At 43.9% G+C, this 20,175-nt stretch overlaps 2 protein-coding genes across 6 annotated transcripts in view; one reads left to right on the forward strand and one right to left on the reverse strand.

Moving 5' to 3' along the window:
- Window positions 1-855, reverse strand: part of UROS (uroporphyrinogen III synthase) — a 29,061-nt gene extending 28,206 nt beyond the window's left edge. For both annotated transcript variants that reach the window (XM_011986432.1, XM_011986431.1), the window contains exons 1-2: window positions 644-855; window positions 383-466 (exon numbers count right to left, since the gene is read on the reverse strand). In XM_011986432.1, the coding sequence (XP_011841822.1) occupies window positions 383-466; window positions 644-754 (195 nt within the window). In that variant the 5' untranslated portion in view covers window positions 755-855. The remainder of the gene's footprint in view (window positions 1-382; window positions 467-643) is intronic.
- Window positions 856-10,999: 10,144 nt separating this feature from the next.
- The window catches only part of BCCIP (BRCA2 and CDKN1A interacting protein), a 28,414-nt gene continuing 19,238 nt past the window's right edge, over window positions 11,000-20,175 (forward strand). For 3 of the 4 annotated variants that reach the window (XM_011986436.1, XM_011986438.1, XM_011986437.1), the window contains exons 1-5: window positions 11,000-11,193; window positions 14,073-14,147; window positions 15,030-15,110; window positions 18,042-18,131; window positions 18,899-19,086. In XM_011986436.1, the coding sequence (XP_011841826.1) occupies window positions 11,029-11,193; window positions 14,073-14,147; window positions 15,030-15,110; window positions 18,042-18,131; window positions 18,899-19,086 (599 nt within the window). In that variant the 5' untranslated portion in view covers window positions 11,000-11,028. The remainder of the gene's footprint in view (window positions 11,194-14,072; window positions 14,148-15,029; window positions 15,111-18,041; window positions 18,132-18,898; window positions 19,087-20,175) is intronic. The other variant, XM_011986439.1, reaches the window with a different exon arrangement.

Consider the following 20,175-nt stretch of genomic DNA (forward strand, 5'->3'; position numbering starts at 1 on the left):
AAGGGCCCAGCGCGGTGGCTCAAGCCTGTAATCCTAGCACTCTGTGAGGCCGAGACAGGCAGATCACAAGGTCAGGAGATGGATACCATCCTGGCTAACACGGTGAAACCCCGTCTCTACTAAAAAATACAAAAAACGAGCCGGGCGAGATGGTGGGCGCCTGTAGTCCCAGCTACTCGGGAGGCTGAGGCAGGAGAATGGCGTGAACCCGGGAGGTGGAGCTTGCAGTGAGCCGAGATCCGACCACTGCACTCCAGCCTGGGTGACACTGAGACTTCGTCTCAAAAAAAAAAAAGGAGACAGTAAAACAGTCCCTCTCTGGCTTCAGCTGGCAAGAGAAAAATCAAACACTAACATGGTGCTCAGTCACAACAGGACTTACCTTCTCAGAGAAACTGGGAAGAGACAAAAATTCAAATGATAAAACAGGGATCAAAGTGGCTTCAAGTCCATATAATCCTAATTCCTGCAAATGAAAGAATATAGTTCTGGATTGGCCAGGGCTGTTTTTAAAATAAAGAAACATTAACAATTTATTCTGCATCAGTTCCTCTGAGGTTTTGCAGACCCCACCCCTGCCCGCTCCAGGCCCCCTGACTCAGTAGAAAGGACACTGTGGGATAAGGAGTCTCAGGCCACTTACCCTGATATACGGATCCTGGCCACAGTCGTCTTCCTTAGCATCCTTCAGTAAAAGAACCTTCATTATTGCCTGGCAGTCCTTATAGGGTGCTGTGACAGAGCAAGGAAACATCTTAATATCTCAAAGACTCTTCCTAAGCAATTTCCGATGGGAAGGTACACAAGAAGAAGGCAAGCAAACGCTTGTTGAAGAGATCCATCCCTCCTACACCATGACTTAGCACTAATGGGCTTGTTCTTTCTGAAGACCCCTGTCACTGATAAGGCCAAGAAAGAGCATGTTAGCAGTTGATATCACTTGGAAAAACAGATGAAAGCCATTAGTGAAAGCCAAGTGTCCTATGCCAAACATTTATGGTTCAGGGAAGAGAACTGATGCAAATTTAGGGTTGTATCAACAACAAACAGAGAAATGGATATCTTATGTTTTAAGAAAATAAACAGCTTTTCCATTTCAAGATAAATATGCTAAGTACCTCAAAAGCACTTTAGGAAATAATTATATTGACTCTTCTACTTATTAAATATGTTTTCTAAACGTTGTCAAGTATCATAAGAGTCTAACAACCTGGAAAACGATTTGTTGACATCAAAAGCCTTATATACCTCATCCTCTTTCTTCCTATAATTTCACTTCTAAGAATACTAAAGCAATACTCACAAATGTGTCCAATGATTAACATAAAGATGCTCACACTAGAATTCTTTAGAATTACAAATAACTGGAAAGAATGTAAAGATCCAATGATGACAATGATTAAATAAATCATGTTATAGATCTATGAAATCATTAAAATATTCACGAATAATTGCATGAATTATTTAATCACAAAACAACGTTAAGAAAAAAGCAAGATTCAGAATTACATAAATAGTATGATTTTATAGATTTCATACATATATGAAAGGATATGCACCAAAATATTATTTCTGAGTGGTAGGTTAAAATGATTATTTTCTTCTTTACCTCTTCCAGTATTATACAATTTTTTTTTTAACTATGGAAACTATATTCCTCTTGTATTGGGGTCAGGGTGGAGCACATTATAATCATCCCAAAGGCTGGCCAGGCACGGTGGCTCATGCCTGTAATTCCAGCACTTTGGGACGCTGAGGTGGGCAGATCGCTTGAGCCCAGCCTGGGCACTATGGTGAGACCCTATCTCTGCCAAAAATTAAAAAATTAGCCGGGCCTGCTGGCATGTACCTACAGTTCCAGCTCCTTGGGAGGATCACTTGAGCCTAGGAGGAGGAAGTTGCAGTGAGCCATGATCCTACCACTGCAGTCCAGCCTGGGCAACAGAGTGAAACCCTGTCTCTAAACCAACCAACCAACCAACCAACCAACCAACCAACCAACCAACCAACCAATAAATGCTGCTGAGAAACTGCAGAATAAATCTGCTTGAGATGTAGATTATCATTCCATAAATGGCATCAGACCCACCAGTTACTTAATAAATATTATGCAGTGGTTGCTAGGAGTCAACAGACTACATTGCTTGAAGCAGAAATGTGCCAGTTCTGGGTGCCATCACTTATAAATTACTACTGAATATATTTCTGGAGTATTATATTATTTATGGAACATTTTAGGAAAATTGGCTCAAAATTAACTGCTTTGTATCTAAGCACCAACCCTGGTGAACAAATATAATTATGAAATCAAGTTCTAATATTGCTGTTATCAAGGTGTTAGCTAGAGAGACTGGGGATTTGGAGGAATGGGCAGTATGGTTCCTACCACTTCCTGAAGTTACTTAAAATGTGTCTCACACAGAAATTGGGAGCCTACCCTTCTGCAATGGTCACTTTTGTGACATCTTGACAAGACTTTAGTGCTCAGTTTTTCCAAACACTACTCTAGGTGTTGCTGTGAAGGTATTTTGGAGATAAGATACATCAACTGGCTTTAAGTAAGGGAGATTATCCTAGATAACCCAGGTAGGCCTGATTCAGTCAGTCCAAAGGCATTAAGAACAGACCTGAGGAAGAGATTCCAGCCTGTGCAACTCCCTACCGCCCTTCCTGCAGGCCTGCCCTCCTTGTTGGCTTGCACTGTGGATTCAGACTTCCCAGCACCCACAGTTGCACAGGCCAGTTCCTTGGAATCATACACATCTCTTACTGGTTCTTGTTCTTTGATTGAACTCTAATACGCCTTCTAATTTGGCAGCTCCAGGAATCCGTACATCACTGAATGGCAGGTAAAACTTGGCATTTTTGTCGAAGGCATAAATCCTTTTGTGGCACACAAAGCAAGCAATTAGTGTGGGGATTAAAACGCAGGTGCATAATGCTTGGAAGCAGGCAATCCTGTGGCCACAGGGCTCTCCTCAGCCCCACACCTTGTTCCGCCATGGATCTAGCCTCTGAGATACAGATCCCCACATTATCCCCACATTTTCAAAGAATGTTCTTGTAATGCTTTCAAATACCAGAAGCCAGCCTCTCACAAGTGTTTCTATGTAGTTCTCAGGCAGTGACGCCAAATCCCAAGCCTGGAATCCCCCTCAGGAAAATTAGATCTGCATTATTTACCGGGGCTGTGTGTACTCATTTCAGAACTAGTAAGTGCTATGAGGTGATCTGGTAGAGTGACTGGGGTGCTGATAATTAGTTACCTGTCCAGGGAGACCTCTGGGGAGCTGACATTTGAGTCATTTTGGCATGTATGATCTGAATGACAGCAGCAGTGCGGAGAAAATATTCAAGTGTCTGAAAGGGGCCTGGGTATCCCCAGGAGAGAAGGGTAGGTGTGGCTCAAGTGTAATGGACAAGGTAAGCTTTGGATTTCACGAGAAAAGGGACCCCATGAAATGGTTTAAGACAGGATTGACAGTAATGGGATCTACACTTTAGAAACACCACCGACTTCTGGGGCAAGGAAGGACAGGGACCCCATGGGTCATAGTAAATTAGTCGAAAGGCATCGGTGACTGAATCAGAGTTGTGGCAGGGGTGCTGGCTTTAGCAAAGGCAAGGTCAAGAGGTGACTGGATCAAGGCTTCATATTGCAGAGTTATCAGGATTTGCCGATGTAATTCTAGGCAAAACCATCTGTCTATAGCCTAGTTTGAAATGGCTGGGACCTGGCTGAAAAGAAGTGTCTTTCTTCTTTGAATACCACCTGAACTTTTTTTGGTTTGTCCAGTTTAATCCTATCAGTAAATCACATCTTTCTAGAACAGTAACTGTACTAGGCACTAGGCATGTGATATGATCCCTACATCATTATAGTTATAGGAAGGTCAAATACGTACTTTATAAATCAGTAAAAACATAGTCATAATGCAGTGAGTCTTATGAAAGAATATTCAAGATTCATAACTGGTACATCTTATTGGGACTGGGAGGTGTGGTATAGATTGGCAGTTGCCCCTAAACATCTACGCTTCCCTTCTCCTCATAGAAATGGTACCGCTCATTAACCGGGCAATGGTTGCTGAAAATAGCAATGTGTAGTTAGATGTCAAGAGGTGACTAGGTTCTAGCCAACAGGATGCAAGATGAAGTGATGTGCAAAACTTGTGAGTCCTGCACTTAGAAGGAAATGCTGGTCCCTCCCCTCCCCGTTTCTGGCTGGAATGTGGATGGGGTGGCCAGCTCCTTCATACTCGCAGAGGACAACCTAGGGATGATGGAACAAGACAGAAGGAGCACAGACCCCTTTGTATGACAGAGCTACCACTCCAGCTAGGACTTTTGCATCAGAGAAAAGCCAAGTCCTATCCTGTTTTAGCCATTGTTCATTTGGATCTCTGCTGGAGTGGCCGAATCTATATCTACTTAACACAAAGGAAAGAGGCTTCCTTGTGGAAGTGGGAAGCCCGAGCAGGGGCTGGTGCACTGCACATGCTAAGGTCGCTTCACCTGAGAAACGATAAGTCCCAGTGGCTGGAGAGCACAGGGCAGAGTGGTGAGGGATGGCAGCAAGGCAGGCAGGGCCAAGTCTGCTGGGTCTTGTTGGGTCATATTAGGGAATGTGGATTGTATCTTAACAGCAACAGGAAGCTTCTTGTTCACAGATTTTTTTTTTTTTTTTTTTTTTTTTCAGAGGTAGGGTTTTACCATGTTGCCCAAACTAGTCTCGAATTCCTGAGCTCAGGCGATCTACCTGCCTCAGGACCCCCAAAATGCTGGGATTACAGGCGTGAGCCACCATGCCCAATCTTATAAATGTATTTCTCCTCTCTTTTCCTCATTTCTGCTTGCCCTTTTACCTTCTCCCTTCTCTAAGGTGATAATGTAAGGAAGGAAGTATGGTGCCATAGAATAAGCACAGGACTAAGGGCCAAGGGACCTGGCCTCTGGTCCCAGCTTTATGACTTACCCATGGTGTGATCTTGTTTTTTCCCACATTAAATGGGAATAACCTCTGCCCTACCAAGCCTGAAGGTGGTTGAGTGACTTAAAGAAGGTAAGAACAGCGAACAGATTTATTGAGCACTTACTGCCTCCCAGGCACTATTCTAAGAGCTTCACATGCATTAAGTCTACGAGGCTTAGAAGGAAGCTGAGGCGTACCGAGGATGACACTCATCTGAAGTCTCAGAGCTGCTAGGTGGCAAAGCTGGGATTCACACCCAATCAGTTTGGCTCCAAAGTCTGCTCTTAACCCCCTACGCTATATTATGCCTCACATACACTTTGAATATGAAAATGTTTGGGAAAAATAGAGGTAAAAAATATAAAGGATCACTGTAGTACGAAGTGCTTAGTTTAGTTATGCAAACACCCCAAAGCAAAATCCATCTACCCATTGTAAACAGAGAAAATATTTCTCCTGGGTTCTAATCTGTGGTTCTCTTAGGTAATAAAACCGATGCTGGCATGAAGTTTAGGTTCTGGATAATAAAGAGGTTTCCTAAGATGTGTTGCAAATAAAAATCCAACTACTACCCTTATCCTTTCTCTTCTTTTTTAATCCTATATACAATCATTCCCAATGAAAGCATTTCTAATGTAAAATTAGGCCGGGCACAGTGGTTCATGCCTTTGAAAGTAATCTCAGCACTTTGGCAGGCTAAGGCAGGAGGATCGCTTGAGAGCAGGAGTCTAAGACCAGCCTGGACAACATAGCGAGACCCCCATCTCTATAAAAAATTTTAAAAATTGTTAACAAGGAGCCAGGCAGAGTGGCACATCCCTGTAGTCCTAACTACTCAGGAGTCTGAGATGGGAGAATCACTTGAGCCCAGGAGCTCAAGGTTGCCGTGAGCTATAATCATGCCACTGCACTCCAGCCTGGGTGACGGAGATACATCCCGTCTCTAAAATAATAATAATGCAAAATTGAAAGGAACTGTTGTTGATTATTCTTTGCTGTGCTAGAGTCACATATTATCAGGCTGATTGGGAAAGAAATCAATTGAGAAGCATGCACAGACAGGTTAACACATCGCCACTTTGGGCTTTAGGAAGAGGCTTGGTGGCGTAGAAAGTGTTTACAGAAGGGGGCCAGGGCCTGGGTTCCGGTCTAGGCCACTCTTGCCTCAGTCTCAGTTTCAGATTTCTGTATGTCTGAAAGGGGCTGTGAGCCTCTCCATTGTTGGCTTTTTTGAGGGACTTTCTTTCCTGTAGCAGATGCTCAGTAAGTATTTGTTCACCCTGTGGAAAAACAACAATTTCAAATTTATCCAGCATCTTTGAAACAGGGAGAACGATTACTTTTCATTAAAGAAAAACGGGACACTTGTCCCTCAAGTTGCTGCTTAGGTCTCTCCCAAGTGTACTCTACTTTCTTTCCTGTTCTAGTGTTTCTGTGTTTTTTTTGAGATGGAGTCTTGCTCTGTCACCCAGGCTGGAGTGCAGTGGTGTGATCTCAGCTCACTGAAACCTCTGCCTCCTGGGTTCAAGCAATTCTCTTGCCTCAGCCTCCTGAGTAGCTGGGACTACAGGCATGCGCCACCATGCCCAGCTAATTTTTGTAATTTTAGTAGAGATGGGGTTTCAGCATGTTGGCCAGGATGGTCTCCATCTCTTGACCTCGTGATCCGCCTGCCTCGGCTTCCCAAAGTACTGGGATTACAGGCGTGAGCCACTGCATCCGGCCTAAAGTTTTTAAAAATAAACTTCCACTCCTGCTCTGAAGTTTGCCTCAGTCACTTTTTTAGCCTTATGCCCCCCAGTTGAATTTTCTTCTGAGGAGACAAGAACTGAGGTTGCTGCACATGCCTACAGATTTGCTACTGGTAACATATTTGGTGCCACATGACTCAGACGGTAAGAGATCTCCACGCCTCGCTTTCTTCTGCTGGAGGCATCTGATCCCTGTGCAGTTTTTCTCCTCCTCCCTCTCTCCTGCTTGCTAACCAACCCCCAGAACAATTCCTCTTGGCCATACGTGACTGTGCTCTCTGCCAGCTGATTTCTTAGCTCACTCTGGTGGGTGGCTCATGGGAGTGGGAAGGACCTTAGGGTCTGTATCAAGCAGATCAGAGGCACTATATGGCTCTCCTTCATAGGAGGCTTGTGAGACTGGTGAGGCTAGGGCCTAAAAACCGTGGAATGTCTGGGGTTTCCTCTGCCTTTTTTCCAATGAAAATAACAAAACCTCTTGTTTCCCATTGAGGGGGAAAAAGGCGGGAGAAGCCCTGGCAGGACTGAAGCTGCTCCTGAAGCTTCCAAGATGAGATTCACCTTAGGACTGGTAAAAAGAGGGCTCGACCTAACTCTAGATTTACAGTCTAATGCTTGCTCTGCCATTTTACCCTCATATTTATGTTCATCAATCACGGATGAAAAAGAAAAAAAAAAAAACTGACTGGAATAAGGGCACTTTACTGGTAAGAAAGAACCAAATCTCAAACCCATACTATGTTATGGTGTTCTGAGTATCAGCAATAACAACAGCCACCCTTTCATTGAGCATTTACTCATGTTAATTACTGGGTGTATTAATCAGAGTTCTTCAGAGAAACAGAACCAATGGCATATATTTATATCTAGAAAGGTATTTGTTATAAGGTGTCAGCTCATGCAGTTATGGAGGCTGAGAAGTCCCACGATCTGCTGTCTGCAAGCTGGAGACTTGTAAGCAGGAAGGCTGGTGGTGTAGCCTGAAGGCCTGAGAGCCAAGGGTGTAGGTTCCAACCTGAGTCTGAAGGCCTCAGCACCAGCAGCACCAAGGGCAGAAGATATCCCAGATCACGCAGTCAAGCGGAGACAGGATGCATTCTTCCTTTCCTGACTTTTTGTTCTATTTAGGCCCTCAACAGACTGGATGCTGCCCACCCACTTTGGGGAGGGCAATGCACTTTACTCAGTCAATCCATTCAAATGCTCATCTCTTCTTACAACATCTTCACAGACACACCAAGAAATAATGTTTAACCAGATATCTGGGCATCCATGATCCAGGCAAGATGACACATAAAAGTAACTATCACACTGAGCTAAGCATTTTATATGCAAGATTGCAATCCTCACTTAAACCTGCAATGTAGGTGGTATTAGCCTTCTTTGCAGGACGTGAAACCAAGTCCCTGAGAGGTCTGAGTAACTTGTCCCAGGTCACACAGCACAGTAAGTGGCAGAGATGGAACTTGGATCCGGTCTGAAGCCCATGCTCATTCTCCTAACCACTTGCTACCATCCCTCTGCCTCATTAAGATAAATTCTGAGCTAAAGATGAACACTGAACGAGTGGTAAGCAATCTAGTACCTGCTGAGTTCAGCACCCCGGAGTCTCAGTACTGTACTTTCACATTCACTATTCTAAGTCACACTCTGACCATGAGCTCAACATTGGGAACTAATCTGAGGGCATAAAGTAAGGCTTTTTCCCCTACTTGTCTTACAAAAGTGATCCATGTTTACTGTGAAAGATTTGCAAACTACAGAAAAGTATAGTTCCTCAAACAATTAAACACAGAATTACCATACGATCTAGCAATTCCACTCCTACATATACACCCCAAAGAATTGAAAGCAGGGACTCCAACAGGTATCTGATACTCATGTTCATAGCAACATTGTTTACAACAGCTAAAACGTAGAAGTAACCAAAGTGTTTACTGGCAGATAAGTAGATAAACAAAATGTGGTCTCTACATGCAATGGAAGATTATTCAGCCTTAATAAGGAAGGAAATCCTAATGCATGCTACAGCATGGGATTAACGTTGAAGACATCATGCTACATGAAATAGTCACAAAAGGAAGAATACTGTATTACCCCACTTACATGAGGCTTCTAGAATAGTCAGATTAATAAAGATGGAAAGTAGAAATGTCATGGAGGGAGAAGAAGGGAGTTGTTTAATCGGTACAGAGTTTCAATTTTGCAAGATGAAGAGTTCTGTCAATGGATGGTGGTGGTGATGGTTACACAATGTAAATGCACTTAATGCCACTGAACTGAATATCTAAAAATAGGATGGTAAAATGTATGTCATGTCTCTTTTACCACCATTAAAAAAAGATAAACAAACAGGAAAAAAAAAATTGGCCATGATATCTCAGTGCAACTCTATTGATATGTTCACATGGTCTTTCTGAGTCTTTTTTCTAATCGTAGCCTTTTGATAGGTCTTTTTTAACAACTTCCTCTCTTCTCCATTACAGGAACATGTTTTTGCAGTTGTGCGACCCAAATGGGCCATTTCAAGCTGCCCCATCGGATGTGGAGCGCTGATGTCTAAGTATTACTTTAATACCCATGACATGGCCGGGTACACAAGACTCCCAGGAAAGACAGAACTCACAGAACACGATTATGGGGAATCTGGGCTCCTGGGGACCTTCAGGGCCTCCCATCTCCTACTGACGAAGGATCACTGATTTATCAGATGTTACCCTGCTTAAACAGAAGCAGCCTATTAGGGCAGCTCACTCCATTCCTAGAATCAAACATACCCAACCCACTCCCCTTATTTTACAGAGAAAAATCAGTGGAGAACGGTAGATCTTATTCCTAGAAAGCTGATGAGCCCCGTTTCTCTTGCAATGGAAAGACCTGGCTGCCCTGGGCCACATCCCCACCTGCCACAGGGGCTGGCAGCAGAGGCGCGCGCGCTCTGCAGTTGGCCACAGTCCCCTCCACTCTTCTCTCAAAATAGGCTCGGGTCTTTAACCTAGACTACCCCTACTGGCCCCGAAGCTTTTCTTTTATCTTTGAGATGGAGTCTCCCTCTGTCGCCCACGCTGGGGTGTGAAGTGCAGTGGCGCGATCTCGGCTCACTGCAACCTCCGTCTCCTGGGTTCATGTCCGTCTCCTGGGTTCATGCGATTCTCCTGCCTCAGCCTCTTGAGTAGCTGGGACTACAGGCGCGCCACCACAGCTGGTTGGTTTTTGTATTTTTAGTAGAGACGGGGTTTCGCCATGTTGGGCAGGCTGGTCTCGAACTCCTGATCTCAAGTGATCCACCCATCTTGGGCTCCCAAAGTGCTGGGATTACAGGTGTCTGCCACCACGCCCGGCTAAGTTTCGTCTTTTTAGTAGAGTTGAAGTTTCGCCATGTTGGCCAGGCTGGTCTCGAACTCCTGACCTCTGGTGATCCACCCGCCTCGACCTCCCTAAGTGCTGGGATTACAAGCACGAGCCACCGCGCCCGCCCTCCCCGAAGCATTTTTAATTGCGGTGCCGGCTTTAAAAAAACTTTTAGGTCAAGAAACGCGCACCAGAAGCGCGGCGAGGGTACGTTGGCCAGGCGCCTTCCGTCACCTGCGCAGCCGTAGGGGCCGCGGACCTCCCCGCCTGGGCAGGACCAGGTCCGCAGCGGCCTCGGCGCCCTGGCCCCGCTGTGTAATACACTGCTCGGGGCTGGGCCCCTGCATGCCCGCGGGCCTCGGCGTCTGTACCCGGTACCGCGGGCGGCGACACCTACCTCGCGGGGCTGGGGAGGCTCGAATGGGCTAAGAGACGGGACCGTGCCCAGCACCGGGCCTGGCACACAGAGGGCACCCAGTCTGGGGGCGGTGTCGCGCAGTCCCAGCGAAGAGGCTGCTGAGGCTGCAGGAGCAATGACAACGGGGGGGGGCCACCCCCTCTCCGCGCAGCCTAAGGGGCCGCAGCGGGCCTGACCCCGCACCTCAGCCCCGGGATGCGGGGGCGGCCGCGCGCACAGCTAGGCGGTCGCGCATGCGCACCGACATCCAGGCCACGGAGCGAGGACAGAGGTTAGATGGGTTGAACCATTACGGGAAGGGGAGGGGAAGCTTTGGGAGGAGTGAGGGAGGGTGGAAAGAGGAAGAAAAAAGCAAGATAGGACCGCAAGCTGGACGTAGCTGGAAGGGATCATGACTGCGGAATCCAGCAGGGGCACTGGAGTTGTTGTGCACTCAGCTCCGAGCTTCTTCGTAGTCCCTCACCCCCGTGGCTACTATGGACTGATCCGGAAGGGCAGGCAGGAGGAAGCTGCGCAGGCGCAGTGTGAGCGGTAACATGGCGTCCAGGCCTAAGCGGCGGGCCGTGGAAAGTGGGGTTCCGCAGCCGCCGGACCCCCTAGTCCAGCGCGACGAAGAAGAGGAAGATGAAGTCGAGGATGAGGACGAAGACTATGACGACAGTGACGAGGAAGAGGATGAAGAGGACAACGTCATTGACGAGGTGGGAAGGACACGCTTCCCTAGTTGGTTTATACCTGAGAAAAACTTTCTGGCAAGCCCAGGCTGTGTAAAAATAGTGTAGTGACTTCCCTAACCCGGAGGGTCTGTGAGGAAAAGCTGGAGATAAGTTCTTTCTCAGGTTTCTCCTCGGTCTTTCACACACTGCAGCCACAGTGGTTATTTTTGAAAGGCCGACTCCGGCCCGGTTAACCTCGCAACCCGCGTCCCCCCGAAAAAGCCCGCCGCAACAGGTGTGTTCTCGCCCTCTTTAGTTCTCAGGCTGAAGCCTCAAATCCTGAATCGGCCACCGCGGGCCCGCAGAAGGGGCCCTCTCCCCGCGGGGCAGCAGCTGACCTCTTCATTCTGCGGGCGGCACTCACGTGGGCCCTCGGTTTCTTGAAGGCTCCTGCCGGGTTCTACCGTAGCAGCTTTTTCAGACGCTCTTCTTCATCCTGCAGAGTTTTCCCTTTCTTCTTCAGATCTCAGCTAGGCTGTATTTTCTGGCTCCTGGGGCAGCTGACCCAAATCGTAGGTAAATCTTTGGCTTCATAGTCTTATAGAACGGGGTTCTTTTCTTCAGAATAGGTCCTATAGTGCCTGGAAATATAGGTACTTATTATTTGTTTAATAAATAATTAGGACTGAATGGTCCTTCAGACCACTGAATGTGTAAATAGATACCTCAACCTTAACTTGTCCAAAGCAGATTTGTATAATAATTCATGTCCCTCTCTTAACCGTCACCGTTTCTGTAAATGGCCCCTAAAATCACCAGCTGCTCTAACCCAAAACTTTAATTCCTTAACTTTAATTCCTCCCTTTCCTCATCCTATATTCAGTCCATCAGTAAATCCTGTTATCCAGACATTTCTCAGCACTGATTCTGAGACCATCGTAGTCCACACCTCCATTATCTCTTGCCTGGACTACTATTTAATATAACAGCTTTTAATCGGCGTGCTTTTCTCCATTCTGGTTTCCCTACAATCAGTCTATACTCCATCTACAGTCAGAGAGATCTTGTGGGTCTGATCTCACGCCTCTGCGCAGAATGCTCCATTGGCTTTCTAGTTCATTTACAAGAAAATCCAGAATCCTTACGTTTGAGGGACAGAAAGGCAGCCTGGATGGCTGGATCAGAATAAGGAAGAGAGAGTGATAGGAAATAAAATCAGAGCGGTAACCATGAGTCATGAAGAGCATGGAGGGGAGGATACAGAGAAGCATGGATGCAGGATTAGAGTTGACACCATGACGTGTGCAGGTGATCAGTCTTTCCTTACAGATCTTTACTTTGGCTCTGTGCCTTAAATGCCATCTCACCATTTTTCACTTAGAACTTTAACTGGCTATCTTATTACTTTTGGGTTATAGAAATCAGTGCTTCTTGTGTTAACATGGGAAATCTATCAGACCACCAGAGTCTTAATTCTAAATCACCTGGGAATGAGGGACAGGGCTGTTTTCTACAAACATGACGGTTCCTGCTGAAACCATGTGGAGATGAGCCCATACCCAGGAAAAGGGTGCTGGACAGATACTCCATTTGCTGCCCATTTCCCTGGTGGTGCCATAATAGTCTGGGACAGAGGTCCAAAACGTCTGTCTAGGCAAAAAAAAGCAAAAAACCAAAAAAAACACTAGATGAGCATCATTTACAGAATGTATTTATGTCTAAGGAATAAGTTTAAGTCCTGAATAATGACAATTTGTTATTTGGTTTAGTTTGATCCTGTTTGGAACACTCCCACCTGACCCCTTGTTTTGCTGCTCACATAATCTGGCTGAGTTAGCATTTGAAGTCTGCAAAGCTGGACTTAAAAGAGTTCAAATTGGAGCTGGAATTGCTTCAAAATTCCAGGGCCTTGCACATTTAACAATTAAGGAAGCCTTAGATATCATATGTAGTCAGGGTGGCAAGGTAAAAGGAGGTCTGATTTCCTCTGTGATGTCCTTCAGCTAAGACCTAAATGCCCAAACCATTAAAACCTGAAGTGCCTCAAAATATATTATTTCATCAGAGCCCCAAGTTCATTGTGTCCCTTATCAAGGTATGATTTAGGGTCCTCAAGGACTGATCTTGTTAGTGTTTAAAAGGAAGTAGGTTTTGTTTTTGGCATTTTAGTGCCATCTTCTAGATTCTGTTGTCTTGCAGATAGAGATCTGGGAGCCCAGCTACACATTCATTCTTCTAGTCCCTTGTACTCATCATGTCTCCTTCTGCCTTAGGGCCTTAGTTTGTGCTGTTCCCTGTACCAGGAACTCTCTTTGCCGTTTTTTGGTTCCTTGCTCAAGTGTCACTTCTTTAAGGAAGCCTTTCCTGACTGACTTCTTATTTTTTAAGTTGTTACAGCACTGTGTACCTTTGTTTTATAGCACTTACATTTATTTCTATAAATATTTCCTTAATGTCTGTATTCCTCCCTAAATCGTAAGCTGCACGAGAGCAGGATCATTTGTGTCTGCCTTACTAACCTTTTCATCTTGAGTGCCTGGCACAGTGCTTGGTACCTGGATTGGTACTTAATAAGTATTTGCTAAGCAAATGACGTGTAACCTCAAATCCATGGGCTAAGTCAAGCTCTAGACAATTCCAGGGACTTTTGAAGTGATTTTGATTTTTGCGCACCCTTTTTGCAATCAGGAAAATAATTTCTCCTTTGTGGCTGTTGTGTCTGGTTTATTTGAACCAGATTTTCTCAACATTTAAACTAGGTTATTCTGAGTGTTTTGTTTTCTCAGGCTTTTGTGTCACATGAAGAAAGAGTGTGAAGGTGCTTTGTATTCTCTACAGATGGCAATCTTGTCAATGTTTGCCTATTTTAAAGTCTAGATGTTTGTAGTTTTTCTGGTAACAACTATTTTGTGTGTTATTTACAGGAAGTGAATATTGAATTTGAAGCTTATTCCCTATCAGATAATGATTATGACGGAATTAAGAAATTACTGCAGCAGGTATTGTCTTTTATTTATTATGCATAAATTTCCTCTTCTAAGAAAAATCGGGCTGGGTGCAGTGGTTCATGCCTATAATCTCAGCATTTTGGAAGGCCAAGGTGAGAGGATCACTTGAGCCCAGGAGTTTGAGACCAGCCTGGGCAACATAATGAGAACCTGTCTCTACAAAAAAGTAAAAAATTAGCCAACTGAGGTAGCACACACCTTTAGTCCTAACTCCTCAGGAGGCTGAGGCCAGAGGATTACTTGAGTCTAGGAGCTCAAGGCTGCAGTGAGCTATGAATGCACCACTGAGCTCCAGTCTGGGCAACAGAGCAAGCCTCTGTCTCTTAAAAAAAAATTCAGGTCATTCAATACAGGCTTTCTCAAATTCAAATTTGTAGAATTTCCATTTCTGTCCTCTCTACCTTGCTTGGAAGAAAGAATTATTTCCTTTCATCTGCTAATTAGTTGAGCTATTTTTTTTTTTTTTTAATTCACAATTCTTATGTAACAGTCATATAACTGTGCTGTTTGGTGCTATAAAATTGATGCTTGCTGCTTCTCCTTATTCTTTTACTCATATAATATGACTGGTTCTTTAACCTTTATAGCCTCTACTGTCCTTTTCACCAAATTCTTTGGCCTTATGTTTATCCTCTCTTCTCCCTTTTTTTCTCCCCCTCCCCCATTACTTCTGTATTACCACTGACTGCTTTTCTGAAATTTCGTAATCTTTAGCTTCTTTGACTCTCCTGGGCTTTTCTTTCCCTCTTGGGATTGCTTTTCTAGGTCATCTTCTTAAGTCACAGAAATTTCGTTATTTGTATTTGAATATAGGATTTGAAGTTATTAGAAATCATGCTTTGATCTTAATATAAATTTTTTTCCTCCTTTTAGCTTTTTCTAAAGGCTTCTGTGAACACTGCAGAACTAACAGATCTCTTAATTCAACAGAACCATATTGGGAGTGTGATTAAGGTAAGCAGGACAATTGTGTTTATTCTGATTAAATTAGTTCTTTATTCTGTTCATGCTGGGCATCACCATGCTTGTAATCCTAGCACTTTGGGAAGCAAAGGTAGGAGAATTGCTTGAGGCCAGGAGTTCAAGACCATCCTGGGCAACATAGCAATACTCTGTCTCTACAAAAAATAACAAAAAATTAGCCGGGCATAGTGGCACCTGCCTATAGTCTTTTTACCCAGGTGGCTGAGGTAGGAGGATCTCTTCAGCCAAGGAATTGAAGGCTGTGATGAGCTTTGATTGTGCCACTGCACTCTAGCCTGGCAACACAGGAAGACCCTATATCTGGGGTGGGTGGGGGAAGAGTTCTTATTCTGTTTAGCTCAAATTGGAAGCAGTACTACTGGAGGAAGGGAGACTGATCAGAAGTCATTGCAGAAATCCAAGCTTATTAAATGCAGTAGGCCAGGTGGTGGCAATGGAGAGGGAGAGAAGTGGGCTCATTTAGAATATATTTGGGAGATGAAATATGATGGGGTTTAGTCCCTGATTGGGTCTGAAAGTGAGAGGAAAAGGAGTCAAGGATGACTTCCAGGTTTCTAGCTTGAGCAAACAGGATAACAAACATGGAGGAACGCCAGGTTAGGAGGGGGAACGTGAGTTTGGGTTTGTACATTTTGCGTTTGAGTTACCTGTGAGATACCGGGTAGCGGGTGGAGCCCCGGAGACTTGGGAGTTTGTCGTAAATGTTATTGAAGTCATAGAAGTGATTGAGATTGCGCAGGGAGGGAAGGGACAGACACCTTAGTAATACCGAGAATACTTGGATATCCGAGTACTATAAGTGGCAGAGCCAGCAAAGGAGATTAAAAGGGATGACAGGAGAAGTACAAGAAACAACAGTGCAGTGATGTCATACATGGCAAGAAAGAGAACATTTGAAGGAGGAGGGGATGGTCATCCTTATCAGGTAGATGTTGTAGAGAGCTCAACAAAATAGGACTGGTTTGGACCCTGGCTCTGCTGCTTATCATCTGGTGGTTCTTTGGGTTATCTGTTGTTTGTGTAATAAACCACTTCATAGCTTAGTGTTGTAAAATAGCAACACTCATGTATTTGGCTCATGGATCTACAGTTTGGAGAGAGCTCAGTGGGCACAAGTCATCTCTGCTCCTGCTCCATCATGTTAGCTGGGGAGGCTCGACTAGGGGCTGGAGGATTCCCTTTCAAGATGGCTCACTCACATGACTGGCAAGTTAGCCCTAGCTGTCTGTTGTGAGCTTAGCTGGGACTCTGGACCAGGGGCCTTAGTTCTTGTCCATGTGGGCCTTGCCACATATTGGGTTGCTTCCAAGAGCAAGCAGCCCAAAAGAAGCAGGCAGAAGTGGTGATATAGTGCCATTTCCACCATTTGCTTAGTCAGTACAGATACAAATTTCTATCCAGGGGGAGGCCACATTGATCCCACCACTCCATGAGAAAAGTATCTAGGTCACTTTGTCAGAAGAGCATGTCCAAGAAGAGATCCACTGGGGCCATCTGCGAAAGATACAATCTGCCACAGTACCTTAATCTATTTCCATTTCTAGCTCTGAAAATGAGGATGATACTAGCACCTATCTTGTAGAGTGCATGGGTAAACAAAATGAGTTGCTGACTGCTTAGAACAGTGCCTGGCAACTGACAAGTGCTACATATGTGTAGCTGTCACTGTTGATGTCTTTTTCCTGTTCCCAGCACCTGTTCCCTAGCCTGTTGTGAAAAAGACAACAAACAAAAGTTCCATTCAGTCTAATGTTCCACTCGAAGTACATCACCTTCAGAGCCAAAATTCTTGAAAAGTAATCTTAAGTCATGGTTTCTACTTCCTGTCCTCCTATTCATTCTTCAGACACTTATCTGACTTTTACACAACTAAAATTCTGACACTGAATGATAGGGTCACCAACATACTTGTTACTAAATGCAGTGTACACTTTTCAAGGCTTCTGACAATATTAGTAACCTTATGGCACTCAATGTAAAGAAAATGAGAAATTAAACCTACAGGGGCTTCCTTTTATTAGGGCAATGGGAAAAAGCAGACCACCTGCTCTTTCATCAAATAAATGTGATCTCTAGCTGATTCATGTCTTAGAAGACACTTAGAAGACCTAATGGATATGGAAAAGAAGCAGTTATTTTTATCCTTGAAAGAGGTTATCTAATGGCAGGATTCACCCTTTAAATGGATAATTACATCAATAGCTCTGCAGTTATAACTGGCTTCTTTGGCTTCTCCAGAGACACCTGAGGTGTCCTGAGGATAGAGACTTCTTGTTCTTAGTAAAGAGACTACCCACAGCATTCAGTGGAGCCAGTCCCTAGGATCATAGAACAAAGGGCAGGGGGGTTCTCTTTTATCCCTTCTCTCTTGCCCGTGTGGTAGGTATAAGTGGCCCTCAAGCATTGCCCAGCTTCACTTATGGTCAAGATTGACAAGTGTTCTGGAAACTCATGAGTTTTAGATGAAACAATGCTGTGGGCCAGCAGAGAAGCAAGGCTTGGCGCCAGCCAAATTGTGTAGAAAACAAATTAAAATGCTTTATTTCATGAGGTTTTATCTCTTCTGGTTTTGTATTATATTGAGAATCTGATAAAAAGACTTAAGAATCTAGTACAAAGAAATTTCAGTCTGTCCAGAATCTGGGACAGATTGAAATGAGTCAAGGGAGGTAAAGTGAAATGAACAAGGTCACACAGTATTTAAGATACAGTGCTTTCCAAGATGATGGTGGTAAAACTGTGACAGTATTTAAGATATAATGCTTTCTAAGATGCAGTGGTAAAACAAAGTGTTGCTTTTGAAAAGTGAAAAGATAAATAATTCCTACATCCCAAGACTTGGTATTATACTCTTAGTATTATACTAAATATAACATTTAAATATTTTTTCTTTTAAAATAGCAAACGGATGTTTCAGAAGACAGCGATGATGATGTGGATGAAGATGAGGTTTTTGGTTTCATCAGCCTTTTAAATTTAACTGAAAGAAAGGTTGGTTTCACTGGGTGGCATCTGAATGGGTATTTCTTAGGCCAAAACCACTTTTATTTAATGCATGGTGAAAATGTCTTATGTCAGACAGTGATACTAACTATAGGGATAAGTGCTCTTGTGAAATCTTACTGTAATCCTTTTTCGATAAGAAGGTGGTGGTGTTGGGTCTGTACCCAGTTAAAGGTGTTCGCTCCCTGTGCTTTAGGGAATCATCTGGCTTTGCAGTCCTGATGTTAGTACTGATGCAGGAGCTGTTTGTGCTGTGTGTCTGCAGCTGTTATCTTTGCTACTTGTGTAGTGGGGATATTTTCAGGCTTTGCTGCCTCCATGTTGAGGGCACTTATTAACATTTTATTTTGTTTTGATTCATCTCTTTTTATTGACTCTCTGATGAGTTGTAATAAAAAGTAAACCAGCTGCTTACCTTCCTTAGAATAAGATGCAGGCTACACTTAATCTTTAATTTTGAAATAAACTTTCCAGTTACTTCCATCTATCTTTATGAGATGGACTAGAATTGCCATTCCAGTGTGTCTGCATGTTAATTGATGACTCTCTTACCAGTGATCATGGGATGGTAAATAACCAGTGTATTTGCTTTTGAGAAATGCTTAAGCAGTCAACACTGAAGACATACAAGACGTTAAGGCTATGGCAGGAGACTGCCGTTAGCTGTAAGATGAAAAGTGATAGCTCTTACTTTCAGGTTTTCTCCTGTATGTGATGGCTTGTAATAGGAAACAAGCTTTCTCTTTGCTTTCTAGGGTACCCAGTGTGCCGAACAAATTCAAGAGTTGATTCTCAGCTTCTGTGAGAAGAATTGTGAAAAGAGCATGGTTGAACAGCTGGACAAGTTTTTAAATGACACCACCAAGCCTGTGGGCCTTCTCCTAAGTGAAAGATTCATTAATATCCCTCCACAGATCGCTCTGCCCATGTACCAGCAGCTTCAGTAAGAGACTTGGGAAAATGTCTTTGAACAGTAATTTTTTTTCAGATAGATCCATGAATGTCATTTAAGTAGAATATGCAGGTATAGAAAGAGTTCTTTCCTTGGTTTAAGCGGGTTTAGTGTGAGGGGAGTGGAAGAAACATCCTGTGAAGTGCATACATTATTAACAACTGGCTTTTTGAAGAGTTTGTGACAATAATCTTGAAATTTAAACTTAAGATTTAAGTGGTATATCAGTAGATAATTTCATAATAGACTTTTCATTTCCATTTGTTTGAAGTTTTCACCTTCACAGATAGCTTTCTGCAACACGAATAAAATAATGAACAATTACAATAATAACAAAACTGGTAAAGTTTCCAAATTCTGTGGGTATGTTTCATAACTAATGAAACCATAGTCCTGATACTATGGCTAGCTTTTCAGAGTTTTTGTTCTATTTTTTAATCCAGGAGTTTTAAGTTTACAAAAATATTTCAAATGTAGCTGTGAAGTCTAGCAAACTGAGTGCACTAAGAATTGTATTGCCTGTGCTTTGCAATAGAGGACAAAATATAGGCAGACTCTCTTATTTATTTCTATCTATTAAAAATTTTTTTTTTTTCCTGCAGAGACAGGGTCTTGCTACATTGCCCAGGCTGGTCTTGAACTCCTAGGCTAAAGCGATCTTCCCGCCTTGGCCTTCCAGTATTGGGATTACAGGTGTCAGTCACAGTGCTTGGCCTAGACAGAGGTCATAGCACTTGCGTTGTGGTTTTCCTTTAAATAGCTGTAGGAATGCAACTCTACTCTGGAAACCTCTAGGTTTGCTGTTTTTCCCTAGGGATTCGGTGCTTATCTCCTGCTCCCTGCTCTCTCAGCTGCAGTTCAGATTGTGCTTCTGGTGCTTTAAGTGGTTTTTCTTTTTTTTTTGATCAGCTGGAGCTCACATTTATTTGGTTTTATAGGAGGGTGATTTGCTTTCTCCTAGTCCTGTTAAAGCTGAAATGAGCCAAGCGCAGTGGTGCATGCCTGTAGTCCTAGCTACTCAGGAGGCTGAGGCAGGAGGAATGCTTGAGGCCAGGAGTTCCAAGCCTCAGTAGACTATGA

Source organism: Mandrillus leucophaeus, unplaced genomic scaffold (genome assembly GCF_000951045.1).
Source record: "Mandrillus leucophaeus isolate KB7577 unplaced genomic scaffold, Mleu.le_1.0 Scaffold299, whole genome shotgun sequence".
Lineage (NCBI taxonomy): Eukaryota > Metazoa > Chordata > Mammalia > Primates > Cercopithecidae > Mandrillus > Mandrillus leucophaeus.